The sequence below is a fragment of the Syngnathus scovelli genome, chromosome 9 (assembly GCF_024217435.2).
Source record: "Syngnathus scovelli strain Florida chromosome 9, RoL_Ssco_1.2, whole genome shotgun sequence".
NCBI lineage: Eukaryota > Metazoa > Chordata > Actinopteri > Syngnathiformes > Syngnathidae > Syngnathus > Syngnathus scovelli.
Genome location: NC_090855.1, coordinates 12,745,289 through 12,766,604, shown reverse-complemented (window position 1 = coordinate 12,766,604; position 21,316 = coordinate 12,745,289). Strand labels below are relative to the sequence as shown.

The 21,316-nt window shown below is 47.1% G+C and overlaps 4 protein-coding genes across 4 annotated transcripts; 3 read left to right on the top strand and 1 right to left on the bottom strand.

Annotated features, from left to right (window-relative positions):
• Positions 1-381: 381 nt before the first annotated feature.
• On the top strand, positions 382-5,262 carry tomm40 (translocase of outer mitochondrial membrane 40 homolog (yeast)). Its single transcript, XM_049731759.1, has 9 exons — positions 382-540; positions 1,412-1,641; positions 2,081-2,241; positions 2,493-2,594; positions 2,674-2,779; positions 2,856-2,978; positions 4,213-4,289; positions 4,580-4,682; positions 4,762-5,262. Exons 2-9 carry the CDS (start codon positions 1,431-1,433, stop codon positions 4,899-4,901), a joined length of 1,023 nt encoding a protein of 340 aa, XP_049587716.1. The 5' UTR covers positions 382-540; positions 1,412-1,430; the 3' UTR covers positions 4,902-5,262.
• A 5,444-nt stretch (positions 5,263-10,706) lies between these two features.
• On the bottom strand, positions 10,707-13,285 carry LOC125975790 (apolipoprotein A-IV-like). Its single transcript, XM_068651775.1, has 4 exons — positions 12,003-13,285; positions 11,870-11,914; positions 11,608-11,758; positions 10,707-11,426 (listed from the first exon to the last, which is right to left on the bottom strand). The coding sequence occupies exons 2-4, from the start codon at positions 11,907-11,909 to the stop codon at positions 10,874-10,876; spliced, it is 744 nt and encodes a 247-aa protein (XP_068507876.1). The 5' UTR covers positions 11,910-11,914; positions 12,003-13,285; the 3' UTR covers positions 10,707-10,873.
• Positions 13,286-13,370: 85 nt separating this feature from the next.
• LOC125975783 (apolipoprotein A-I) lies at positions 13,371-14,951 on the top strand. The gene is made up of 4 exons (XM_049731787.2): positions 13,371-13,477; positions 13,560-13,610; positions 13,955-14,105; positions 14,177-14,951. The coding sequence occupies exons 2-4, from the start codon at positions 13,571-13,573 to the stop codon at positions 14,748-14,750; spliced, it is 765 nt and encodes a 254-aa protein (XP_049587744.1). The 5' UTR covers positions 13,371-13,477; positions 13,560-13,570; the 3' UTR covers positions 14,751-14,951.
• A 2,945-nt stretch (positions 14,952-17,896) lies between these two features.
• Positions 17,897-20,617, top strand: apoeb (apolipoprotein Eb). The gene is made up of 5 exons (XM_049731780.2): positions 17,897-17,988; positions 18,112-18,176; positions 18,384-18,537; positions 19,547-19,828; positions 19,932-20,617. The coding sequence occupies exons 2-5, from the start codon at positions 18,134-18,136 to the stop codon at positions 20,275-20,277; spliced, it is 825 nt and encodes a 274-aa protein (XP_049587737.1). The 5' UTR covers positions 17,897-17,988; positions 18,112-18,133; the 3' UTR covers positions 20,278-20,617.
• The last annotated feature ends 699 nt before the right edge of the window (positions 20,618-21,316 follow it).

Here is a 21,316-nt window from a genome sequence, read left to right as displayed (position 1 = left end):
AGCTCGAAAACAAATTACAAGTACCTAAGTTACAAGTATTTTAAAATCGGTAATTGCGTTTGTGGGTCTGCGTAAAGTGATGACGTTTGCTAATGGAATTTAACGGCGTGTTCCGACTTAAGTCGTCATTGGTGAGAATGTTCGTTGTTAAACGAGGACTTCGAGTGAGTTTTTAATCCATTTAATTTTCACCTATTTTCCAAAGACAATAAAGAAAACTATTTAAATTATTCTAAAGTTTTAAACTGGCACTTTTATTTATAAAATGTAGCGTAAATTAGACGTACCCTTGGAATGTCATTCAGCGGACGATTGAATGAACCCGCTGATTGGCGAATGACCCGGGTGCTGTGACGTCAATACAAGTAGGTCTATCCGGAGTCGATTTTGACCAATGGCCAGAAACATCCGCTAGACCCTAGCCAATCCGCTGGCTCGGATCCCGGAAGTGGACGGATCCTCGTCAACCACGGCCACAGACTCTGCGGTGAACTTTACCGGTGCTGAGTCCCCTCCCTCCCCTGCAACCAAACCTTTAACGTGAGTAAATTAACCCTCAAATTCCGTTATTACATACATACAAAAAATAATAGCTGCTTGTGCGAGCGGATACTTTATAAGACTGTTGTCGGTATTTGCACGTACCGGACGCTGGGATCTCGTGGCCATCCACATGGCTTCGTCTCCAGCTAGGTAGCTAGCTTGCGAGCTAACTCACGCTAGCTAGCATGAACCACTTCGGCTCAAATGAGAAGTTATTGTGTCCTTCGCAATACTTTGTGACTCCTGCAAGCTATGAGTTGCACCGTGGCAACCACAACCAACGCGGTTCGTTTGGAATGAGGAGAAGCGGACCAAAATGGGCCTTAACTAAAAGCTAGTCTACTATACTCCAATGGATGCTAATGTTTCTGTAGGTGCCTAACTCTGCCCTTCCTTTGTTCAATTGTTATTGAGATTTGTGTGAAATACTTGTTGAGAATCCCAATGTGTTTAAGGTTTTGGTGTGAAGCTCACATGGCTTAAGAGCTAATTCTATTGCTATTCGTAGGAGTAGACCTGTCGAATCCATCATTTAGCCATCATTTCTGAAGTGTATACCAACTCCTTAAGCATTCACCGTCTCGTTCTCATGGAAGTGAAAGAACTGAACCAAACTGTCAAGTTGTGGTGGCACAATGGTGGTTTGACTGATTGTTTAAAAAACAGACATACATTAGTTTTTGGTGCAACAACAAACCTTTATTTGAGTCTGAAACTAATACCATTTATAAATGTTGAATTCATGCATTTTGGTCTGCCAAACAGCTCGCACAATTAAGCTCACAGCGATGATCCTTCAAATGAATTATTTGCATGGTGAAAGGATTCAGGGTTAGCTAGTCATTAATCATCCGTCCAATCTTTGCAGTCTGTACAGTCCTCAGAGTATGGGCAGTGTGCTGGCTGCCACCTCCCCTGCGCCCACCCCGGCCGGCGGGGGCCAGGGGGTCCCGGGCTTGGTTGCAGTTCCACCCGGGTTCACCATGCCCTCCGTGTCCTCTGTCCCGTCGTCGTCCGAGCTGCAGATCACGGACGTGGCGCAGTTGTCGTCACTTCCCAACCCGGGCACATACGAAGAGTGCCACCGCAAATGTAAAGGTAAGCGGTCACGCAAGTCACTGGACCAAGCGGTCCTCGCTTTACCGGTTGCTAACAGTCAACTAGTTGCTGCCTCGCCGTTAGAATACGTCACCATGCGGCACATCGGGCCAATCTTATCCCTTTAAGATAACTCTCCAATGTAACGGTCTCAGCATTTTTGTGTGTTGGGTTAAACTGGCGGGAAAAACAAATAAGTCGGATAACGGGAAACATTTCCTGAAAGAAGTTGACGTTCTACTAGAATAAAGTTGGAATTCAGGTAAAAGTAATTTTGCAATCAACACTTTACATTATGAATAGGTCAACATTTTTTACATAATTTTGCAAGAATCAATTCAAAATGGGAGATCAAAGGTTTGTTTTTATAAAGTATTTAATATTCTCATTAGTACCCGTTATGTCACTTGCAAAACTTTGTGTGTTGTTTTTTTTCCAGAGGTCTTCCCTCTCCAGATGGAAGGCGTGCGCTTAGTGGTGAACAAAGGTTTGAGTAACCACTTCCAGGTCAGCCACACCATCACCCTCAGCACCCTGGGCGACTCCGGCTATCGATTTGGCTCCACATACGTCGGCAGCAAACAGACCGGACCGGCCGAGGTAGGCCGGCGACTGGCGTCTTTATTTTTGCAAATGTCTTCGTTTGACAAGCGTCATTTCAAGAAAACAAGTCTTTTACAATAAGCCACCATTTTTTGGATAAGACAAAGCAATCTTTTTAGTTGATCCAATTATAATTTCATGACTCACAAATTGAGAAGAAAAAGTGTGCAAAGTGCCCAAAAGATTGCCAAGAGGTATTTTTTGTTTTTTAATTTATGTATTTTATTTTTTATTTTTGTTACCATCAGTCCTTCCCAGTCATGGTGGGCGACATGGACAATACGGGGAGCCTCAATGCCCAAATCATCCACCAGCTCACCTCAGCCGTCCGCTCCAAAGTTGTCCTCCAGGTAACTGGCTTGCACGCCTCATTCAACCAGCAGCCTCGTTCAACCGGCATGCTTCATTTTGCCCCTGTTGCCGTTGCAGACCCAGCAGCACAAGTTTGTCAACTGGCAGTGCAACCTGGAGTACCACGGCGGCGACTTCACTTCTGCCCTGACGCTAGGAAACCCTGATGTCCTCGGAGCCTCCGGTATGACGCTAAGGCGCTGGTCCTAAGCTGCTCATTTGGCTCCATTTTCCCCCTTCATTTTTTTATTTGTCTTCAGGCATCGTCGTGGCCCACTATCTGCAGTCCGTCACACCAGCGCTCGCCCTGGGTGGCGAGCTGGTTTACCACCGCAGACCTGGCGAAGAAGGAACAGTCACCTCCCTTCTGGGCAGGTACACAGGTAAAAAGAGTAAAAGATTTACCTCATTTTTAATAAAGATCTTCGTATTACAAGAAAACTGTCATCATTTCATGGGAACGTTTTTGATGAAAGAAAACAATTCCGGTCCGAGATTTATAATCCATATAGTCAAAATTACACCAAAAATATTTTTACGAGAAAATAGCCGATTAAATATCTTTGAGAAAATACAGTCAAACCTCTACATATGAATTTAATTTTTTCCGGGACCTACTTTGTATGTTGAAATAGTCGTATCTTGGATCAAATATTTCCATAGGAATACATTGTGATTTGTTTAATTCGTTCCATAGCCAAAAAGAACAACGATAACTCCTTAAGAGACACTGCAGATAATTACACTTACCAATAAAACAAATGCATTGTCAGACATGTTAAAAGAAATAAATTACAAAGAAATAAGAAGTTTTTTTTTTTAAATTGTCACTGTACCTTTGAGACACATAGAGGCACATTACGTTTCGTAACTTACTGTAACTTAGTCTGTGAACTTCAAACTAACTTATTTTCTTATATTTTATATAAATTTTTCATTTTTTTATCCAACTTACATAAAAAGGTTAACTTAAAAATAATAGCTTGTTTATTTTGTATATTGTTTTTAATGTTTTTCTTTAACTCATCTTCACTGAATTCAGGCTTTCTTTTCTTTGCTTCACTTTCCTCCTCACCTTTACTCGACCGCTATGCAGATTTTTTTTAAAGAAAGGCGTTCCATCTCTTCTGAGGTAGGGCTGCAATGTTTAGAGATGGTGGTGATCCCCTTGGATGGCTTGACTGCTTTGATGGCTTCCTTCTGCTTAATCGTCGTCGCTTGATTGTTGAAACTGTTGACATGTTCCGGCCATATTCTTTTGCAAGATCACTCATGCACTCCACACTCATGTTTTCTGATGATTTCTTGTTTTACTTGTAAGGAAATCATCACCCTCTTCCTCTTTTCACCACTACTACTATGCCATTGCGTTAGCCTTCTTGAGATATGATAACGTGATGCTGACATCATCCCGACATGACGCCATCTTGCGGGCTAACCATGACGACGTATGTTAGGAATTACTTTGGATGTTGAGTCAAATATTTGATCAAATTTCACATCGTATGTTAAATAATTTGTATGTTTAAGCAATCTTATGTAGAGGTTTGACTGTAGTCTTGATCAGTTTGTGAGATGTTAGCCATTAATTGTGTCGCTACTTGTTGTCTTTGTCAGGTGACAACTCAGTGGCCACGCTGACGTTGGGCGGAGGAGGATGTCACGCCACCTACTACCATAAAGCCAACGAGCAGGTACCCGCCAAGGAGATAATGTTTATTTTGGGGGCCGGGGGGACGTGTCTAGGAAGTAGAAACCATTCATTTATAGTTGCAGAGTTGGGGGGGCTTGCAGAAAGTGTTGTTCTTGGAGGTTGGCATAACAGAAAATAATCGAGAAGCGCTATCACTAAATATGTGGCATTATCATTTTATGTGTATAAATTAAATGCGCAGCTATGATATGGTATTTAATAGTGCTTTAAACAGTGAAAAAACAGACAGTACCTTACATGATAACAGGAAATCTAGTTGTGCGGTCACAGTTACAAGTGGGCGTAGAGTTTGAAGCCAGCACGCGGATGCGAGAGACCACGACATCGTTGGGCTACCAGCTAGATGTGCCCAAGGCCAACCTGCTCTTCAAAGGTAGGCCCACTGCGCCGCCGCGTTGCGTTTACGGTATTGACGGAGCTGTCGCGGGCGGGGCCCCGGCGTCCTCCTCCAGGCTCGGTGGACAGCAACTGGGTGGTAGGCGCCACGCTGGAGAAGAAGCTGCCGCCTCTGCCGCTCACGGTAGCGCTGGGAGCCTTCCTCAATCACCGCAAGAACAAGTTCCAGTGCGGCTTCAGCGTCGTCATCGGCTAGAGGGGGTCAGAAATGGAAACGTCACCCCTGCCGCCCAGGACCCGGCTCGTGGTCCTTGGCTCGGTCAGAGACACATTCACACGCAAACGCACACAGGAACCCGGAACAAGTTTTTCCAAACCTTACATTCAGAGACGCTCTTTTACTACTGTGATTCCCGGGGAAGACGTCAGAGACATGACTGACCGACGAGACCACCTAGAACCCGGGACTGGCTGCGTGGTGTAGTGCGCTTTTCTTTACTTTTGGAAGAACGCCCGCGTCAGGGCGGGGGAAGAATCCAACCAAGTCTGTGCGTAAACGTAATATATGGTGATCGTGTGTGATGAACACAAATAAATGTCATTACTTTTTCTAACAATGCCCGAGGCTTGTTCTTACTTAGATTTGGGTTTCAATCCAAAACGAGGGATTCAAATTAGGGTTTTAAATTCGGGTTAGGGTTTCAGTGTGGGATTTCAAACTACGGTTAGGGTTTCAGTGTAGTGTTTCAAACAACCTAATTTGAATCCCTAACCCTAGTTTGAAACTCCAATTTGAAACCCTAACCCTAGTTTGAAACCCTACACTGGAACCCTTACAAGTCAAGTCAAGTCAAGTTTATTTGTATAGCCCTAAATCACAAACAGTCTCAAAGGGCTTCACATAGCCAAAATTGACAATTATTCTCAACGCATCCCCTGATCATAAGCTCCCAAAAGGGCAAGGAAAAACTCAAAAAACCCCTACCAGGGGAAAATGAGAAACCTTGAGAAGGGACCACAGATGGAAGGATCCCCCTTTCAGGATCACCAGGTTATAATGGATGCAGAGAGTACACAAGTAATACATGATATGAAAATCAATGAAAAAAAAAATGGATGTCGGAGGTGTCCTCGATTGTCCTGGCAGTGTCCTCAAGGGGGCCGAGCCGCAGCTCCCCCATCCCGAACTGGTCCCCGAGAATCCAGCCAGCCGCTAACCGCTTTCGAGCCACCTAACCCCCTCCCCAGCCGGGGAGGAGGTGGGCAGAGAGAACAGAACAAACTCCGGCCAAATCACACCTTACCTTAGTTTGAAACCCTAATTCAAAAACTTTCAAGCAACAACTCTCGTCCTTATGCTTGATTTGTTTGAGATGTTCATTGTGGCTCTGGTAGAAAAGGAAGAAGACCTCTGAGTCGTCACCTTACTGTGGTGGAAGGGTTTGCGTGTCCCAATGATCCTAGGAGCCATGTTGTCTGGGGCTTCATGCCCCTGGTAGGGTCATCCATGGCAAAAGGGCCCCAGGTGAGAGGCCAGACAAAGCACAGCTCAAAAAGCCCCTTATAACGAAAAAGACATATGGACTCAGATTTCCCTCACCCGGACGCGGGTCACTGGGGCCCCCCTCTGGAGCCAGGCCTGGAGGTGGGGCTCAAAGGCGAGCATCTGGTGGCTGGGCCCTCGCCCATGGGGCACAGCCCGAAAAGGAAACGTGGGTCCCCCTTTCCATGGGCTCACCACCTGTGGGAGGGGCCAAAGAGGTCGGGTGCATCGTGAGCTGGGCGGCGGCCAAGGGCAGGAACCTTGGCGGTCCAATCCCCGGCTGCAGAAGCTGGCTTATGGGACAATCAATGTCACCTCTCTGGCTGGAAAGGAGCCCGAGCTGGTGTGCAAGGCAGAAAAGTTCCGACTAGACATACCGTATTTATTCTAATTATTGCCCTGGGATAGAATATGGGCTATTATTCAATTATTACGATTATTAGAATATGGGCGATAATTAGAATAAATACGGTAGTCGGACTTGCCTCCACACACAGTTTGGGTTCCGGTGCAAGCCCTCTCAAGAGGGGCTGGACTCTCTTCCACTCTGGAGTTGCCCACGGTGAAAGGCGTCGACCAGGTGTGGGTATACTTATTGCCCCCCAGCTGGGCGCCTGCACATTGGGGTTCACCCTGGCGAACGAGAGGGTAGCCTCCCTCCGCCTTCGGGTGTGGAGGACGGGTCCTGACTGTTGTTTGTGTCTATGCACCAAACAGCAGCTCAGAGTACCCACCCTTACTGGAAGAAGTGCTGGAGAGCACTCCTTCTGGGGACTCCATTGTTCTACTGGGTGACTTCAATGTTCACGTAGGCAATGACAGTGAGACCTGGAAGGGCGTGATTGGGAGGAACAGCCTCCTTGATCTGAACCCGAGTGGTGTTCTATTATTGGAATTCTATGCTCGACACGGATTGTCAGTAATGAACACCATGTTCAAGCATAAGGATGTCCATGTGTGCACTTAGCACCAGGACACCCTAGGCCGCAGTTTGATGATCGACTTTGTAGTCGTGTCATCGGATTTGGGGCCACTTGTTTTGGACGCTCGGGTGAAGAGAGGGGTGGAGCTGTCAACTGATCACCACCTGGTGGTGGGTTGGCTCAGATGGTGGGGAAGATGCCGGTCCAACCTGGCAGGCCCAAACATACTGTGAGGGTCTGCTGGGAACATCTGGCAGAATTCCCTGTCAGAAAGAGCTTCAAAAACCACCTCTGGCAGAGCTTTTCCCACATCCCGGAGGAGGCGGGGGACATTGAGTCCGAGTGGACCATGTTCCGCACCTCCATTGTTGAGGCAGCCGACCGGAGCTGTGGCCATAAGGTCGTTGGTGCCTGTCGTGGCGGCAATCCCTGAACCCGTTGTTGGACACCGGTGATAAGGGATGCTGTCAAGCTGAAGAAGGAGTCCTATTGGGCCGTTTTGGCCTGCGGGACTCCAGAGGCAGCTGACAAGTACTGGATGGCCAAGCGGAACACGGCTTCGGCGGTTGCTGAGGCAAAAACCCGTTTGGCGAGGCCATGGAGAATGACTTCCGGACGGCTTCAAGGAAATTCTGGTCCACCATCCGGCGTCTCAGGAGGCGGACGCAGTGCACCGTCAACACTGTTTAGAGTGGAGATGGCGTGCTGCTGACCTCGACTCGGGACGTCGTGAGTCGGTGGGGAGAATACTTCGAAGACCTCCTCAATTCCACCTACACGCCTTCTATTGTGGAAGCAGGGCTGAAGACTCTGAGGCGGACTCTCCAATCCCCCAGGGGTGGATGAGATCCGCCCGGAGTTCTTAAAGGCTCTGGATGTTGTGGGGGTGTCATAGCTGACACGCCTCTACAACATTGCATGGACATCGGGGACGGTACCTCTGGAATGGCAGACTGGGGTGGTGGTTCCCCTCTTTAAGAAGGGGGACCGGAGGGTGTGTTCCAATTACAGGGGAATCACACTCCTCAGCCTCCCTGGTAAGGTCTATTCAGGGGTGCTGAAGAGGAGGGTCCGTGGGGATGTTGAACCTCGGATTCAGGAGGAGCAGTGTGGCTTTCATCCTGGCCGTGGAACAGTGGACCAGGTCTACACCCTCGGCAGGATCCTCGAAGGTGCATGGGAGTTCGCCTAACCAGTCCACATGTGTTTTGTGGACTTGGAGAAGGCGTTTGACTGTGTCCCTCGGGAAGTTCTGTGGAGGGTGCTTCGGGAGTACGGGGTGCCGAGCCAACTGATAAGGGCGGTTCGGTCCCTGTATCACCAATGCCAGAATTTGGTCCGCATTTCCGGCAGTAAGTCGGATTTGTCCACTGTGAGGGTTGGACTCCAAGGCTGCCCTTTGTCACCGATTCTGTTCATAATTTTTATGGACAGAATTTCTAGGCGCAGCCTAGGCGTTGAGGGTGTCCGGTTTTGGGACCTCAGCATCATGTCTCTGCTTTTTGCAGACAAAGTGGTGCTGTTGGCTTCTTCAAGCCATGATCTCCAACTCTCACTGGAGCGGTTCGCAGCCGAGTGTGAAGCGGTCGGGATAAGGGTCAGCACCTCCAAATCCGAGTTCATGGTTCTCAGTCGGAAAAGGGTGGAATGCCCTCTCCGGATCGGCGATGAGATCCTGCCGCCCCAAGTGGAGGAGTTCAAGTATCTTGGGGTCTTGTTCACGAGTGAGGGGAGGATAGAGCGCAAGATCGACAGGCGGATCGGTGCAGCTTCAGCAGTAATGCGGACCGGTCCGTCGTGGTAAAGAGAGGGCTGAGCCAAAAGACAAAGCTCTCAATTTACCGGTCGATCTACGCTCCTACCCTCACCTATGGTCACGAGCTATGGGTCGTGACCGAAAGAACGCGATCCCGGATACAAGAGGCCGAAATGAGTTTCCTCCGGAGGATGTCCGGGCTCTCCCTTAGAGATAAGGTGAGAAGCTCGGTCATCCGGGAGAGACTCGGAGTAGAGCCACTGCTCCTCCACGTTGAGAGGAGAGAGATGAGGTGGCTCGGGTATCTCATCAGGATGCCTCCTGGACGCCTCCCTGGGGAGGTGTTCCGGGCATGTCCCACCGGTAGGAGACCCCGTGGACAACCCAGGACACGCTGGATAGTCTGTCTCTCGGCTGGCCTGGGAACGCCTTGGGATCCCCCGGGATGAGCTGGATGAAGTGGCTGGGGAGAGAGAAGTCTGGGAGTCCCTCCTAAAGCTGCTGCCCCCGCGACCCGACCCTGGATAAGCGGAAGAAAATGGATGGATGGATGGATGGATGGATGGATGGATGGATGGATGGATGGATGGATGGATGGATGGATGGATGGATGGATGGATGGATGGATGGATGGATGGATGGATGGATAAGACCAATCAGAAGAGTAGCTCCCAGCGCTTATCTCCAACTTGAGTCAAAAGGCCAGCGACAAGACTCATCTTGCTCAAAGGCGGCCAGGCCACATTCAATCGTCGGGCCTGTCTGCGGGGCTGTTAAGTAACCACCTGGGGCCTTTTTTTGGCAAAACAACAGCAAGTCAAGTCTTGTCTCGTCTGCCTGGCCACAATATTAGGGACACCTGCTTGCCATTCTACAACACATAGCGTTCAGTTTGTGACACTTCTTACCGTCTTAGAGACAAAACAATTGAAATGACACAAGAAAAACACAAATTATAAAACTAAATCAAACCGCTAAACTAGTTTCAAATTGGCTAACTTAATACCCAAATAAAGTTGAAACCTTAACCCTGTCTCAAAGCATAATCTAAATCCTAAAATTCAAACTTCAAATCTCCCTCTTTCGACATTTGGATTATATATTCAGGTCAAATCAACAATGACTTTCTCTGATTTGTTGTCAGTCAAGATTTGGAGCAGCTGTGTTTCACGCAAGATAGGACAAGATCAAATCATGCGCTCAAGAATCATAAAAGCAACTTGAAGGACTAGAGACATTTTCACTCAGTGAACTCTGAGCCTCCACGTTGGAGGCCGAGCGAGTCACCCGAGGACAAATGTCGAATGGCGTTGTCGCAACTCCTTACAGGTAAGGAAGGAACCTCCCCCCCAAAGAAATCTTGTAGATAATGTTCACGTTCAATAAAATGTTTATTCTTGTAACGATTCAGTGTTTCAAAGAGTGATTGGTCAAAAGTTGCTGACAGAACATTTTGGTGTGTTTGTGAGATCCAGCTTCACGGCGTGCCACAACATGCTGAATAAAAGCAACAATGCGGCCGCAACGTTGCGTCATCGGGACATGTCAAGACAAGGACGGGACCACGGCCGCCCGGTCAAAATAAGACCTTAATGCCTACTTGGAAAAAATCAACACACCCATACAACTCGCTGAGAAGAGAAAACAAAAGGAAACCTTGTTAGAATACACATAATAGTAAAACTCAACCGTTATAGTTTACCTGTGATATCAACCAAATCACGATACAGCAACGGTGCATTGTATTGATATGTTGATATTTGTATTGCTGAAGTACTATTCCTTTCTGGAGACAATGTGCATATCCAAAAGGACATCTGTTGAAAATAATTCAACCTGTTTGTTTGATGAGAATTGTATTTATTTTGCTTAAAAAAATAATCACACAGCAACAGAGTTCAAAAAAATAAATAATTGTCCAGAAATTGAGTTGAGGGATATATAGAAATTAGATTTCAGTGAGAGTGCAATTGGGATGACATTTCAAAGCGAATCCCGGGTTGGACTTAGTTGCTGATGACCAAGGCCTTGAGGTGTTTCTGAAGATCTATCGTGAAATGGTCCAGTTTCTCCTTCAGGTCTTCGGCATAGGGGGCCACCACACGTTGCACCTGTCTGCTTCCGTGGTAAAGCTCTGTCTGCAACCTGTCGGCCATGGGGCTGATGTTGTGCTGGAAGGCCACCAGGTGTGCGTCAACCTGATTCATCAATTCCTGTGTGAAGGGCTGGAGTTTGCGCTCCGCGTCGGAGATGCTGCTCATCAGGCCGGCCATCAGCTCCTCGCTGTGCCACTTGAGGATGTCCGAATCCACGTTGTCGGCGTAAGCCGTCAGCCCCTGCCTCAGCTGATCCAGCCTCTCCTGAATCTGCGCCTTTACGTCATTCGAGTACATCTCAACCTTCTTGGTGACTGAGCCCAGGTCCTGGCTCAGCACCTTTTTCAAGACGTCTGCCTCGCGGCTGATCTTGGCCACCAGGCCCTGAGCGGCCAGGGGGAGCTTCTCCTTAAGGGCGCTGGCGTACTTGCTGGCCATGTCAGCGGTCTCGGCTAGCTGAGCACTGCAAAAGCAAACAGACAAAGATTAGCTCAATGTTGGTTTCTTCCAGAGGGTTGTCAATCAAAGAGTTTATTAGGTGATATGACAAATGAGCCCTGATATCACTAGGGTCAAGATACAGCAATTTTGTATGTCCAATTCCATCAACATTTGATCAAATTGCAAAAGGCAGAGCAACTTACTTGACTTCAGCTCCAAACTCCGACTTCATCACCATCTCCAGGGTGTCGTCGGCCGTCTTGCTGGCCTTGGCGATGTAGTCCCAGAATGCGTCGGTCAGAGCCTCCATAGGAGGCTTGGGCGCATCAGCGTAGAACAAGTTGCCATTGCAGCCTGTTGCGGGAAAGCAGATAACAGAGAGTTTTCCATAACGAACAACGTTTTGGTTCACGATATCAACAGTATTGCGATATGGTGCCCATCAGTTTGGAGCTTATGACTTACCAGAAACCAGAGCCAAAGCGAGCAAAACAAAGACCCTCATGACTGCTGGAAACACAAAAAGACAAGTCGGCTAAAGTTCAACGGCATGCGAGTGAGAATTTTTGTTGAATGAGAAAGCCCGCCAAATCCTCACCTGCTGCCGTGTGTGCGTCTCTTTGTGGATCGTGTCCGCTTGCGTTGCCTATTTATATTGAAGAGGTCTGACAGTTGTTGTCCAGGAGGCAAAGTCCAGGAGTCCCTGCCATGTTGTCACAAACGGGTCACAGGACTTGGCTGAGGCGGGCTGAAGATGCCACGCCAAATACAACTATAAAGGAGGACTTGAGTCTTTTGTGGTGCTTTCACGTTCACACCACTGTGGAAAATAAGTTCCAGAGTCTCTGTTAGCGAGAAAATCAATATGCTCATATTTCATTGATTAAAGTGCACAACCATACATTTGACCTAAACAGACTTCATATAATGGGCTGAAATTTTACTAACCTGGTGTAAGTTTGATTTGTGTGAAAATGTTTGTCCTTAGAAAAAAAACGAACAGGCGTTGAAGAAGTTGGACACAAGTAATTGGTAATAGTTGACACGAGGCGGAGAGCAATTGAGGTGCCTTCACCTCCAAGCGATAACATTTTCTAACACCGCCAAAGGTGACCCTTACCGACATTAATGTTTAGTTCAAGCCTAGCACGCCAATCAGCTCCTGAGTGCGTCAGGGTGCGGGCCATCATACTTTGAACTGGACGGAAAACCTTTGGACCAAATCAAAGGCGAAATCAGACTAGGCTGCTATTTACTAGATAGCTAGGACGGTGTACAGTATCATTTTGCTTTGCTTGGAATCTTGTGATGTGGCTTCCTAATCACGCTTAAGTGTCAATGAACACAAACAACAGTGTCAAAAACAAACAAGCTCCTAAAATACAGTTTTTTGATACATAATCAATAAATGTGAAATGAAATGCTGTCATTTTTGACAAGATCAGAGTTTGTTGACATTTCAAACATTTTACCCACAGTAAAAGAAACGTACAAGAGAGACTGTTCAACGATTTGCAAAGTCAACGGAAGAATGAAGCTAATCTAAAATATTTGTCGTCTGGCTTTGACCTTGCGCTCGGTCAATCGTGACATCTGGGAGCAAGGAAGCGTGCGCTTTTGTCTTTTGACGTCATTTGACATTTAAGGCCGACACCTTTCGAGGCTGACGAAGGCACAGTCGAGCGACCCTTGGTCGGATTGACGCATGGTGGCTGTCATGTGAACTTTGACCCAGAAACTGAAGCCATGCTTAGTGAGCTGGTAATGGGAGAGCAAGTGAAAACCATTGGGAGAGCAAGAGGTATATTTCCTTTATTTATTTATTTTTGCCGCTATCTAATCAGCTTTACATCAGAACATCTAGATAACATTCCTTGGGAGTTGAAAATCATGAGAAAGAACACAAAATCTAGCGGGATGCCTGCTTTGCTTAGGGCATCAGATAGCGAGTGACAGCAAGGCACATGCGGCCTGGACTTTGGGATTATTAGCGTCGGTTTTGCTATAAAAGCTGCGGCGGCGCATCGGTTGAGCAGAAGCACTGCAGAGTTTTACTGGCAGATACTCTCACAGGTAAGACCACAGCAGATCCTCAGAGTGTCTTCTCATTCCTCCTTCTCGCCGGGCTAAAATGTGGCGCATCTTGTCGCTCTAGATCCAACAACCATGAAGGTCCTCGCTGTCCTGGTTCTGGCCGTTTTCACCGGTGAGTTGAAAGCCACACATTCATGCGAGTGGTCTTCTGAAGGAAAGAATTTTCCGGGAAGGATCATCTAAAGTCTATCCAAGGGAGAATGTTTCTTTCTATTGACCTTAAATTCAAAATGTAGTCTGGCTTGTACTCTCGCTAAGGCCGGTCCTACTCTCAGAGTAAACCTCAAAAAGCCAAAGAAAAGGAATTTGATACCTTGAACTCAGCTTTGATGAGGTGTGCTCAACAACAGCGTCCTAATTGTATGACGCCAGATGATCCATGAAGTGGACCCTCCGATGTGGGTCAGCAATTGTGCAGAGTGAGTGACTCTGATTTGTTGTGCGTTCATTCTCCAGGCTGCAACGCCAACTTTTTCCACGCTGATGCACCCAAGCCCCAGCTGGAGGTGCTGACTGACGCCTTCTGGGAGTACGTCGCCAAGGCCACCCAGACGGCCGACGACACCATCCAGATGATCAAGAAGTCTCAGTTGGGACAGGAATTTAGGTATGCCACCAGGCACTCGTCGCGTTAACTTGTGTTGCAAGTTCTGCCGTTTGACGGTTGCTTTCCATCAGCGCCCGGCTTACTGATGGCACCGACATGGCCAACCAGTATGCCGTCACCCTGCACGAGCAGCTCCCCCCTGCGGCCAAGGAGCTGATTGCCAAGGTGAGCGCCGAGGCCGATACGCTGAAGGAGCGCGTGACCCTGGAGCTGAACACCGTCCGTGAAAAGATAGAGCCCTACACCAACACCATGAAGGTCCAGATCCAAGAAAGAATGGACCAGATCCAGTCGGAGCTGAACCAACTTCTCGCCATGGATTCCGAGACCCTGAGGAGCGAAATCGTGAGGAGGAGCGAGGAGATCAAGGCCAATCTGGATCAGACCGTGTCTGATCTGCAGGCTCAGCTGGGGCCCCACACCGACGAGTTGATGCAGAAGGTGGACCAGCACCTGAAGACCTTCAAGGACAGCGTGTCCCCAATGGCTGAGAAGCTCCAGGCCGAGGTGACCCAGAGAGCCCAGCAGATGAGAGACCTGGCCTCCCCTTACATCGGAGAGATGAGGGAGACCCTGGACCCCTACGCCCAGGACCTCCAGGCTCGTCTGACTGCCCTCTACGACTCCTTTGTCAACGCCAACTAAGTCTACTGCTTTGTTAACAACAACAAACTGAAGTCAAAGTTCTCTCAAGAGGCCGTCAAGTTTGTCAACAGAGGTGCAACGCAAGCTCATCAGTATCTCCAAAAGTTCATGGTTTACAGAAGTACACAGTGTTGGTCTGTTCCAAGCAGGCTTCCATCTCAATCAAAATAAAGCCCTTAAAACAAACAAACAAACAAAAAACTTGTGACTTACTAACTCGCCTTGTCTTTGCGAGAGCTTCCATTTCCCTGCTCGTTGTTGGTATGCAAGTGGGTTTACGCAACATGCTCAACAACACAAGCAAACCGAGGGATCTCTTAATTTGGGATCTGATCTGAACACTAACGACCACTGCAGAATAAACATGGCTGCCCATCACTAACACCGTACCGCGACTGCACAAAACGAGAGCTTGCTAAAGTTTGCTAGCACGCAGAGAGACAAATGCACAACGAGTGCTGGTTGATCTTTCGTTCCCACTTTTGTTCACAGCTGCGCTTGAGCTGAAGCATGTAAACTTCTCAATGACGTCAACAAAAGTACAGGAACCCGCCTTCGGGTAAAAAAATGGCGGTGGCGCTCGATCACTCGCGCCGGGCACACTGACCGACACAATCTAATCAAGGCAAAACAAAATAAACAAAAAAAAGTTTGTCCTATTCATCAGAAGCAGGAAACTTTGTTCCTGGCAAGCGGTGGAAGGCCGACATGTTGAGGCTTTGTGCGTGTCAGAGTTGCAACACCGCAACGGGGCTGGATGGGACATGCTGGCTTACTGGAAGTTGGAGAAGACATCCTGTTTGCGTTTTTATTCGTGCCACCGTGCCTGCTGGCTGATTGCGCCTACGCTGTGCGGCTACACAGTTGCAAACAACATTCCACTCTTGTGCCTCCGACTGTTTCGGAGCAAGGTTCACCCAGCATGCGAGCTGTTTTGGCTGAGATAGCACATTTTAATCAAACGACTTATCATACTTGTAGGAATTTTCCATCCAGACGCGCCACTCAAAAAAAGTTGTGGATATTCAGAATTGGGGTGAAACATCAGGAAGAACTTCGAATTACTTCATTTAAAATGCTAAACATCTCCAAGCCAATTTTAGTGAGCAAAGGCACATATTTGACTAATCAGAAAAATATAAATGACGATCTAGCCTCACGTGAGGGTTAAGACCCAAGCACGGACGGCTGCTAGGCTGAGGTTAACAGCAGTGTTAGCGCACAGACCGCAACCGACTGCACTTACTTCCTCGCCTTTGGCCAAAATGTTATCAACCGATTGTTTTGAAAATTTCATCCCGTAAAAAAAAAAAAAAAGGATGCACAAAACCTGGCAGAGATTTGAGTGATTGTTTTGTTTTGTTTTGTTTTGTTTTGTTTTGTTTTGTTTTGTTTTGTTTTGTTTTGTTTTGTTTTGTTTTGTTTTGTTTTGTTTTGTTTTGTTTTGTACCGGCATGCGCATGACAGCAGTATTGTTTTGACAGGCCTTTGCTCAACTCTGACGGTGATTTTCAAAAACATATGCAGAAAGTGTCGACATCTGAGAAATATCATCTGACCGCTAATAATCCGCGTCATCCGACATTGGCTCAGACGACCGTTGACACGGTCCCCCCCGACTTTGTTCTTTTTCACTCCGTCAGGGCTTCTACTGTATCCCTCTTGCTTCCTCCTCCTTCCCCCGTTCACGCTTACAAAAGACCTTTTGTTTCAATTCCTCTGCGACAGCAACAAAAAAGAACTAATCCATGTTTAGCAGTGTCACATGGGGATGATGAGTGTTTCGGCAACGACACACAGCACAACAACAGCGGCGGCAACTCTAAAAGTGCCAACCAAGAAAACACCAACATTTGTTTCGCTCACTTGTGAGGAGGTCCCCCCCCACCCCCATCATGCATGGTTATCATGCGTTATCACGACATGGTGCTAATTACCCGAGCAAGCCAACTCCACTAAACTTTGTTCCTGTACCAAATTATCTCAAAGTCCCAAAGGGCAAGGAACACAACACATTTATCACACGCCTAACTACAGCTGCATTAAAAAAGTTCTTCCTACTGCTGCACACATGCAATTAGGTGTTTAGAACCCCAAAGAAAGGGGTAGCATGTGTTCGTGTGTTGGGGCCAGACCGTCCGTCCAGGTGTCGCCGGTGGCATTTGCATGAGAAAGCCCAATCAAACTCTGCCTTCTGACTTGACATCCTGCTGCTATTTGCTGTTTTTATTCACGAGGCCACTTGGTGATGTCGTGAACATTCAACACCTGCTGAGTTGACAAAATAGGCCCTTTTGCCAATGAGCGAGGGAGTGGGCAGTGGGGTCAAGGGACAAATTAACCTGGAATGTCTGCATAAAGCGGTCTGGTGTTTTAAAATCTGTAAAGTACATTTATCAACAAGAGTGAGAAAGATTAGTAGGATTTGGTTCACATCAGCAAAAGCTGCTAAACTTTACAAAGTTACCGAACATGATGAAACTTTTTTGTCCAAAACACATTTTGTAATTTAAAATCATGACTTAAAGTGATATCATGACATTGATGTCAGGAAATTAAACTGTGTCAAGGGGCATGTATGTGATCCGGTGTCATGTAAACCTCATGATAATAGTCAGAGGAGAAATTTTGACTGACAGTTTTTTTTGGTGATTAATTGTCAACTTATCTGAAGAGAAGTGTGGCATCAACATCATCCAAATAAAATACAAAATCTCTGGTTGTGTTTTGAAAAGGACACATTTTCTATTTTCATGATTATGAAAACTTAACTTGACATAAAAACTGTCTTGCTTCCTACTACAAAAGGAAGGACATTAAAAAGCACACAATATGTAAATGAGAAATTTAACAGGCACTGTTCATGGTGTTTTTCTTAATAAAGCAAAAATTCAACATTTACTCTAAACTAGGGTGGCAACGAATATAAATAGAGTCACAGGATTAATCTCTAGAGCTTCAAGTTTGTTGTGTTGCTTCACGTTGCGCAAAAGAGCGCGCAAGAGGGATGCGAGGCAAGGACGCGCGCGCGCGCGCGTGTGTGCACGTCGCGTACACGCTCGAGAACTTCGGACGAGATACAACTTCGTGGAAGGGGGCGGGGGAGGTGTACTGGCCGTCGATGGGGGCTTGTGAATGCGCGTAAACAAGCCCCGCCCACTTCTACGCACGCTCGCCAGCGGCCTATAAAACTTGCGAGTCACTGCGGACTCGACAGGATCAGCCTCAACCGTTTCAGGTGAGACCAGAACGGCGACGGAATAAAAAGCCAAAAACAATCAATGAAAAGCTATTCGAAATTTTCGATAAAACATTTTCATTTTTGGTTCATAATGTTATTTGTTTGTTGCCCTTTTTCCAGGAGTATCTTTCTGCAACTGACCATGAAGGCTGTAGCTCTCGTCCTTGTCCTGGCAGTCCTCACTGGTGAGTCCCCCCACTTCAAAATACAACTATAGTGAGGCAGCATGTGCGATTTTTTAAGTCGATTTGACTTGCTACAAACCTCCAAACAAAAATGAACTCGCATATTATTGTTCTGCCTGACGTTGCTGGCATAGATTAAGATGAACAAATACAAAGCAAATGAAAATGTGCATCATTTCACACGGTGGTGTCTCATCTCCATCGCAGGCTGCAATGCCCGCGTGGTGCGCCAGGCCGACGCCACCCCAGACCACTGGGTGCAGACCGTGGACCGCTTCTGGGAGTACGTCTCCGATCTGAATCAGAAGGCTGATGGAGTCGTCCAGACCATCAAGAGCTCGCAGCTCAACCGGGAGCTTGAGTAAGTCGTTTGTTGAATAATTAAAGCCCCCCCTGGGGTTGCAATTACTTATCAATGCCACAAGATGCCACTCAACACCATGCATCAAACATGGACACAATCACAAACCTGTAATAGCGGTTTAGTAATTATTCACCACAATCATACCACCACAACCCAAACCACAATTATTCACTACAAACCTACCACCTCAACCCGAAACCTATTAACAGCATGATCTTAAATGACACTGGAAAACAATTATTCAACAAAGATTCCAATTATGCCTGCTTCAAGCCATTTGATGTTTATATTTACAAACATTTAGCAATTACAATTACGCATGCATCATTTTGCCTTACAAAAAGTCTGTTAGCTCAATACTGACACACAATGCTAAACGCCAGGCTAGCAAAACTAGCAATGATGTTGCAGTACTGCTCAACAGAACAGTGGAGCCAGATTAGATTTAAATAAAATAAGCATACATTTGTATCTGTGTTCCACCATCAAATGTGGACTACTATACTGACCCCTGATGGCCACGATGTGTACACCACAAGGAGTAGCAAAATGTCAAGTCAAGTCAAGTCAAGTCAAGTCAAGTCAAGTTCATTTGTATAGCCCTAAATCACAAACAGTCTCAAAGGGCTTCACATAGCCAAAAATTGACAATTATTCTCAAAGCATCCCCTGATCTTAAGCTCCCAAAAGGGCAAGAAAAAACTCAAAACCCCTGCCAGGGGAAAATGAGAAACCTTGAGAACTGGACCACAGATGGAAGGATCCCCCTTTCAGGATCACCAGGTTGTAATGGATGCAGAGAGGGCACAAGTAATACATATTATGAAAATTAATGAAAAAATGGATGTCGGAGGTGCCCTCGATTGTCCTGGCAGTGTCTTCAAGGAGGTTGAGCTGCAATGAGCTGCACTGAGCAATGTTTTTTACCTTTAGCCACGTATGGAAATAGGTATGAAATGGTCTTTCATTAGCGCGTGACGGCCCTCCTTTTCCTCTCGGTTGGTAGCACTCTGATCATGGACACCATGGCCGAACTGACGACGTACAAGAACGACATGCAGGCCAAGCTGAGTGCCTCAGCCCCCACGGGCCAGCTGGCCACCGACTTGCAGCTGCTGGCCAACCGGCTTCAGAAGGACATGCTGGACGCCAAAGAGCGCAGCGGCGACTACCTGGCCGAGCTCAAGACCATGGTGGAAACCAACTCGGGCGACGTGCGAGGCCGCATCAACGCCTACACCAACAAGCTGAGGAAGCGCCTCAGCAAGGACACCGAGGACATCCGCAAGTGAGTTCAAGCCCGGCTTTTAAGCTAAATGCATTTTTTCAGGGAATTATCGGGGAACAAAGTGCTCAAATTCTAACGCTGGTGTGGTCTTCCCTCACACCAGCATTGTGGCCACCTACCTGGGCGAGCTCCAGTCGCGCACCTCCCAGAACCTGGATGCCGTGAGGCAGCAGGTGGAGCCCTTCGTCGAGCAGGCTGGCGACACCGCCTCCCAAAAGATGTCCGACCTCTCGACTGTGCTGAAGACCCAGGCCCAAGGTCTAGGCCAGCAGCTGGAGAGTCAGGCCGAGGGCCTGAGGACCCAGCTGGAGGCAACCGCCGAGGAGCTGCGCACCTCCCTGGAGGGCAAGCTCGACGAGCTGACCGAGCTCTTTGCTCCGCTCACTGCCCAGATCCGCGAGAAGTTGGACACCATCGTGGAGTCGGTCAAGGTGACCGCCTCGGCTTGACGGGTGATGCTTTGAGAGGGTCCGTCAGACCTGGGAAGGAGAAGGGGGAAGTTGAGAGTTACTGATTCCATCATCACTTTGTTGCTCTCCGGTGTTCAGTTCAGTTTGTCGCGCTTGTAGATAATCCGTCACCGAGGAGGCCTTAGGCCAAATTGCCTTTCAAGTCTTTCATTTCAAGTAACACAATAAACAGACTGAAGATGCGATAACCACAATCAGCCACTAGGTAGCGCTGCCTCGCTTGTTGTTGCTTGTAACCCAGTGTCGTTCATATTTTGCATCTTGCTGCCTGCCTGCTGCTCTCTGTTGCCAGTAAAGAAACAAGTCCCAAAATACCAAACTCTTGTTTTCTCCTTTTTTCTTCCACACACCTGAGGAAAAAAAAAAAAAAAAAACGTATATATATATACACACACACACATATATATATATATATATATATATATATATATATATATATAATACACATTTTATATTTTATCTAAAACTATTTTATATTTCATATACATTTATTGACACCAAAAAATAAAATAAAATGTACAGATGAGAGGGTGACCGTACTTCGCGGATTTCACTTCTCGCGGGTGGTTTTTAGAACCAATTATCCGTGATAAACGAGGGATTACTGTATATACTATATTTATGTATATATGTCACAGACGGTGATGCTCCTTCATATCTGATTTTCAATGACTGTATTTCATCATATGATACCAAGCACGCAACGGCAGACCCAAGACAAAGTCCTGGCCAGCTGTGTGCATTGTGTGTGTGTGTGTGTGTGTGCGTGTGTGTGTGTGTGGCTTTTTGCCAATGATATTCACGCTCATGTCCAGAGTGTTATCCATCTCAAACAAAGTGCACTACAGAGCAGTCGCTCGGCATGTCTGCTCCATCTGTGTCACAATAACATTCCTTCCAAAAAAAAATCTCCGGAAATAAACAGGTGCTTGACTGCGAGTAACCCCTCAAAAAAAAAAAAACTGCAGAGATTTGAGCTCCTATGAAAAATTCCGCCCTTTCCCTCCTTCTCTCCCAG